At 43.7% G+C, this 6,121-nt stretch overlaps 2 protein-coding genes across 2 annotated transcripts in view; one reads left to right on the forward strand and one right to left on the reverse strand.

Moving 5' to 3' along the window:
• The window catches only part of LOC119836174 (BRCA1-associated protein), a 9,504-nt gene extending 4,644 nt beyond the window's left edge, over nucleotides 1–4,860 (reverse strand). The window contains exons 1-11 of the mRNA XM_038361431.1: nucleotides 4,621–4,860; nucleotides 4,306–4,543; nucleotides 3,960–4,124; nucleotides 3,619–3,794; nucleotides 3,253–3,423; nucleotides 2,875–3,019; nucleotides 2,333–2,424; nucleotides 1,912–2,083; nucleotides 936–1,085; nucleotides 357–483; nucleotides 3–169 (exon numbers count right to left, since the gene is read on the reverse strand). Of these exons, the coding sequence (XP_038217359.1) occupies nucleotides 3–169; nucleotides 357–483; nucleotides 936–1,085; nucleotides 1,912–2,083; nucleotides 2,333–2,424; nucleotides 2,875–3,019; nucleotides 3,253–3,423; nucleotides 3,619–3,794; nucleotides 3,960–4,124; nucleotides 4,306–4,543; nucleotides 4,621–4,699 (1,682 nt within the window). The 5' untranslated portion in view covers nucleotides 4,700–4,860. The remainder of the gene's footprint in view (nucleotides 1–2; nucleotides 170–356; nucleotides 484–935; nucleotides 1,086–1,911; nucleotides 2,084–2,332; nucleotides 2,425–2,874; nucleotides 3,020–3,252; nucleotides 3,424–3,618; nucleotides 3,795–3,959; nucleotides 4,125–4,305; nucleotides 4,544–4,620) is intronic.
• Nucleotides 4,861–5,183: 323 nt separating this feature from the next.
• Nucleotides 5,184–6,121, forward strand: part of LOC119836175 (ubiquitin carboxyl-terminal hydrolase 32-like) — a 16,605-nt gene continuing 15,667 nt past the window's right edge. Inside the window, exons 1-3 of the mRNA XM_038361432.1 lie at nucleotides 5,184–5,354; nucleotides 5,443–5,677; nucleotides 5,783–6,101. Of these exons, the coding sequence (XP_038217360.1) occupies nucleotides 5,297–5,354; nucleotides 5,443–5,677; nucleotides 5,783–6,101 (612 nt within the window). The 5' untranslated portion in view covers nucleotides 5,184–5,296. The remainder of the gene's footprint in view (nucleotides 5,355–5,442; nucleotides 5,678–5,782; nucleotides 6,102–6,121) is intronic.

Raw genomic sequence — 6,121 nt, forward strand, 5'->3', positions numbered from 1 at the left:
GCGTCTTGGAGCGCAGCGCGGAGGGCGCGGGGGGCGCGGGCGGCGCGGGGGGCAGGGCGACGGTGGCGGCCTGCAGCTCGTGCGGCGACGCGGCCGAGCTGCTCTGCAGCGCGTTGCGCGCCTCCACGAAGAACATCACGTCGCGCAGCTGCTCCTTCAGCTCCGCCACCTGACCGACGCTCTCTTATATTACGGATTTAAATACGTTCATATTCGACTACAGAAATTTCAATTTATGGCAATGTATGGCAAAAAAAATATGCAAAAACTGCTATAATTTTAATAAAATTATAGACGTGCCAAATAAATTTAATAACAGTAAAAAACAGTATTCAAATAGACAGCTGAATATCCACCTCGCTGCGGAAGGAGTCCTCCTTCGCCTGCCACTGCGCCTCCCTCGCCTGCCACTGCGCCTGCCGCTCGGCCAGCGCCGCCGACAGCGAGCGCTCCTCCGACAAGTCGTTCTGCAGCTTGGACACCCTGCGGCCGTTTCGATTTCGTCACTGATACTTTAGACTGTATTGACGTCTAAACACCTTTAAAGCTTTTAAAATTGTTTGTAAATCTAATTGAAAACAAGTCTATACACTGTCTGTATATGTATACAGTGACAATGTTAGTGTTATTCTAAAAATTATTAATAAAAAAATTAATAAGTGGCCAACAATCTATACTAATATTATAAAACTGAAATGTTTGTTTGTTTGTTTTATTCTTTAAGTGTCATATAGCTCATTTATTGAGGAAGGCTATAGGCTATATATGTACCACGGGCGAAGCTAGTAATAAATATAATAGGGCTATTTTGCACGAATGACTTGTCACAAACTGCAATTTATTTATCATCCCTTTGTAATATTGGGTAGATTTATCACGAAAAAAAGAGATAGAGAGGGAGAGTGAGTATAGGAGTAAGTATGTGCAGCGGGCACCTGGTGGTGAGCGCGTGCAGCTTGGCGGCGAGCGCCTTGTTGTCGGCGCGCGCGGCGGCCAGCTGGCGCCGCAGCGCCGCCGCCGCCGCCTCGCGCGCCGCCGCGCCCGCGCGCAGCGCCGCCGCCTCGCCCAAGCGCTCGCGCTCCAGCCTGCCGCCGCACACGCACGTTACACGCACACTCACATATCGACGAAACTTGGTGAAACCATAAATAACTCTCGAACGCGGCAAAGAACAAACGACCCTGTATGCGGTAATCGAGCTCGCTTCGGCACGAATTGGGCCAGCTCGCACCGGAGAAGTACCACACCCCCACAGAAAACCGGCATAAAATAGCATACTGCTGTGTTTTGTTCGTTCAGTGGGGGAGCCGGAGGCCCATATCCTTTTCCTTACCCTTCCCAGTCTTTTCCCCTCTTCCTCTCGTCAATCCTTTCTTCATCTCTCTCCAATTTAAGTGGGCAATTCATTTGAAGACGCGTAAGGTCTGCAATCGAACTTACGCCTCTCCAAATATTTATGGGCGGTGTAGCGCTTACCATCAGGCAACCCAACTCCATTGCCGACGATAACATAAAAAAAAAAACAAAATCCATTTAGCACAGCGACGTGGACTCTGCATAAAGAAGTTAAAAGTCTAACACAAAGACAACTTAAAAATGTTCCCTCTGTCCAATGAAACGTGGACCAATACAAATAAGTAGCATAAGATAGTTTGGCGAGCAAAGAGCATAATAGAAAACGGTCATTTGGGTGGTTGTGCTGTGACTTGCGATGTATCTAGGCGCAATGCAGCGTGGTAGATTGCGTGGAGCATTATATCATAGAGCTGATGTCATGTTTGTGCAGTGGTGTGGCAGAGCTGTGGTGCGGTTTGGTGCGGTGTGGTGCGGTGCGGTGTGGTGCGGTGCGGTGTGGTGCGGTTTGGTGTGGTGCGGTGTGGTGCGGTGCGGTGGGCCAAGAGGCGAGCTCACTTGGCGAGGCGCTCCTCGTAGTGGTGGCGCTGCGTGTCGAGGTGGTGCGTGAGCAGGTAGGTGAACTCGAGCTTGTCGGCGCACGCGGGCTCGGGGTCGGCGGCCGCGCCCTCGGCCGCCACCAGCTTGCCGTCCGCCTTGTTCTGCACCAGCCGGTGCACGAAATTGTCGCCTGGAAGAAACAATTCAAATTCGATTAGCAGGCCCTAGCTTTGGAATAAAAATAGCTTCACCCCATACAAAAATTATGATTTAACAAACACAAAAAAAATTACAGCGCAATTGCTTACCTCCTTTTTTTTTCAAATCGGTTGAAAATGGTTATAAATTTCTAAGGGAATTACTTTATATATAAATGTTTTTTCTTTCTTCTTCTTTCTATTACATTTGAAAATCAGTTTTAGGATGTGACATAAAATACCTGCATAATCCCAAACTCGGTTTGAGCCCAACTGTAGCGCATAAGTGTGATTAGATTGCATGAAATGTTTAGCCGCGTGTCCTTTTTCATATCTGAAACAAATAATCGAGAATATTATGTAACAACTAATGAATAAAACATTTAAGTAGAAGTAAATTACAATTGGCATTAGCTACATGTGTCGACATATCCTATTTACGAAGTAAAACTAGACTCACAACCTTTTTCATAAGTTATGTAATAAATATCAATAAATAAAAATAAAAAAAAAACCATGCTCAAAAATTGGCTGAAACAAAACAACGAAACAACGCGTATATGGCAGTTTTTTAATCGGTCATTAACACAAGAGACTTTGAACGTTACTGCCACGAAATAAGTTTTTCATTTCAATGAATATTTTATACAACAACGTTCGGACATTTTTTAACGTTGCGGGTCTAGTTTATACAATAGCTCCTGCCGTTACCGCATACGTGACAGAAAGGGAAGAGAAGCTGGCGCCGTAACGTGTCCTAACAAGAAGAGTTGTGGGCGCTTACCGTCCGCAGCCGACGTGGCCGCAGATGAGGCAGATCCACAGCGTGCCCGCCTCCGCCTCCAGCAGCCCCTCCGCCACGCCGCACGCGCTGTCCCGCGGCGCCTCCGCTTCGCCCGCGCCGCCCGCCCCGCCCGCGACCCCCGCCTCTGCGCACATTTCACAAAAAATTGTGTCTAGGAAGTCATAAAGTAGGTGGGTATACTACGATCTACGGTATACTACGTTCGATAAAAATTCCAGGTGCGATTCCTGGGTAGGATTATAAAATTTTGTGTATTTTTATTGTGCACATTGAATTTTCTTCAAAATTGGCGTCGTTCTTTCGGCTCTTTCCGACATTCCTCATACGTTCCGCACGGCTTCACGCACAGCGACTCACCGAGCGCGAGCACGTCGCACTGCAGGCAGCGCGCCGAGTCGCGCGGCTCGGGGGTCTGCGCGCAGCGGCACACGGGGCAGCGCGCGTCGCGCCACCCCATCAGGCACTCCGCGTGGAACGAGTGCGCGCACTGCACGCTCAGCACGCCCGCCACGCTCTCGTCCATGCGCTCTGCACGCACCAAACCACACAATTAATGAACTTTGAATATAGATTGTACCCACCACCAACATGGGCTATTCTTCTAGAAAACTTCAAATCATAGGAGCAATTCCACTGGAGATGCGTTTGTGTACAATTTAGACGTGGGAACTTAAGTATAGTTGATATTAATTAATGTGTAGGCATAAATAAAAATGATCGTACCCAAACACACAGGGCAAGTGGGCAGCTCAGTGTGCGAGGGAGGCGCAGCGCCGTCCCGCGCGTACTCGACGCGCGACACCCACGCCGTGTGGCACAGAGCTGCTGGCTCCAGGCTGCTGTACGGCACCCCATCAAATGCAGAGTGGAATTCACGGGCTGCTGCACTTGTGCGGAATCTACAATGGACACAATGAACAAAACTGAAAAACTTTCAAACAGTAACAAATTCTTGCTTAATCCCTTCACACATAAATAAATAATAAATTATTTACATTGAAGACTTTGAACATCTATAAGTTTTATCTAGTCTATACCTGTACCATCTATCTTGCTTTACTTACGTAAGTAATGCCATGTAATGGTCTGGTGAGCCATCACGCAGGACCCTCACATGTGCTATATCCTGCTGGCAGGCAGCTGCAAATGCCAATAGATCTGGGGCTCCCAGAGCACCAGGTACTGATAATAGACATAGTGTCTTTGCTTCTTCAGCTTCCTTCAGCTCACTGCAAGAAAATATACTCTAATACACCATTATCTATGCATTTTTTTGACACAACTAAGCATTTAAATTATTACTATATTATGTCTATTTAAATGAGAAAATTTATGCATAATTAACACTACAAAAGATATATTCATATTATAACAATCCCAATATAAAATGCTGAAATTACTGCATCTTACTTTTCTTTGTACAGATGCAGAACACCTTTGGTGACTTCTATCAAAGGATTGCCACAAAAGAAGCTAATAGTATCATCCTCGTCTGATGTGCTTCCTTCCGGTGGGGAGCGCCGGGAACTGGTGGGCAATATTCCCGACACTGCATTGGGCCCGTTGAGAACACTCGCATATGTCTCCACTGTGATTGTTTTTGACTCGCGTGCACCACGATCTTTCTTTTTTTGCTCTGTGGCAGATTCTGCAATTGTATTTCCCGATATTATAACTATGTTATAAGATGAAACGAATTTAGCGCTCAATCGCTACTGTAGTTACCTTTTTCAGTAGGATTACCATCCATTTCAGGAAGATCTTCGTCTATTTCGATCCGCAATACGCACAAAGACACAGACATTTACAAATCCTACATTAAATTTATATAAAAATTGAATAAAGATAGGATATTCACAAATCTTTAGCTGGTTTATAACTGTTTGTATCCTATAATTATTCTTACAAGAATTACCTTTATTTATTTTAGTACATTAGCAGGTAGTTTACCAACACAAAAGATGACACAGCGATTGACAGACATATGTCACTTGCTTCCAACACAATGCCGTATATGATAACATTTTCGATTTATCTGGGCAAAAATTACAATTGTTTACTTTAAAATTTGGCACAATACATTATTTATATGAAAATTTATAACAATAGCATGCATACATATACAGGAATTAATAGAATTTATATTAATTAATAGAAGGCATTTTAACATATACAGGAAATATAACGTGAATTAATATAACACTACTTTAGCGCTTATAATGTTTATGGTCTTTCAGTGGAACACTCTCAAGACGACGTTTCAAAAAAAAAGAAAAATATTCAATATGGCTACATGTACGACGTGAGCTGTCAGCTGTACTGTGGTGTCTGGTGTAGTTTTTGTTTCCTTGTATTTTTTGTTTTGTAAAGGAATGATGTGATTTTAAATACTTACGTGAATATGGGTGCTAAAGACTCGAAACCTAGTTTTATATCTTATGAAGACGCGGTAAAAAGAGGTACACGAATGATAAATATGATCTGTTATTACATACTAGGTGAATAAAATAAATACGTAAATTATAATGTCGTTGTGTTAAATTGCAGTGTCTGATAGTGAATTGAGGCGTTTACGAGAGGCTTTTAAGAGAAGTGCTGGTGTGAACGGTACGTCGCTGAGTTTGGACGCGTTCGTCCACGAAGTCCTCTGCGACGGAGTTCCTTACGAAGTAGCAGAGTGGCTGTATCAGGCCTGCGGTGGAACCAAACGAGGGATTGCGTTCAAGGAATTGCTTTGTGGTATCATTGTCCTTACCAAAGGGAATTTAGAAGAAAAAATCAAGTAAGAATTATTATGCCTTAAAAGTCATGTTTACAATACAAAAACCTTATTTAAATAATATCCAGAAGTTTTTCAAGTTGTTGTTTTAATCTACCTTTTCTGTAGGTTCTTATGGACACTTTATGTGAATAATCAAAGCGAAAATGGTTCATATATTTACAAGAAAGATTTTGCGAGAGCATTACATTTAGAAAATACTTCACTGCCCGTGACTGAAACTCCAAGAACTGGGGAAATATTAACCAGTCTATTTGGTGTGGGAGAGAAGGTCACATTTGAACAGTTCCGCTCTTGGCTGCTTATTCACAAGGATGCTACAATTTTGTCCAAATGGTTACTGTACAATAGAAGGAGTCATGTTCATGACTTGGAGACACCAACTTTTTATCAAAGTTTAGCTGGTGTCACACATTTAGAAGAAAGAGTGAGTATTATTTATTTAAC

This window comes from Zerene cesonia, chromosome 23 (genome assembly GCF_012273895.1).
Source record: "Zerene cesonia ecotype Mississippi chromosome 23, Zerene_cesonia_1.1, whole genome shotgun sequence".
NCBI lineage: Eukaryota > Metazoa > Arthropoda > Insecta > Lepidoptera > Pieridae > Zerene > Zerene cesonia.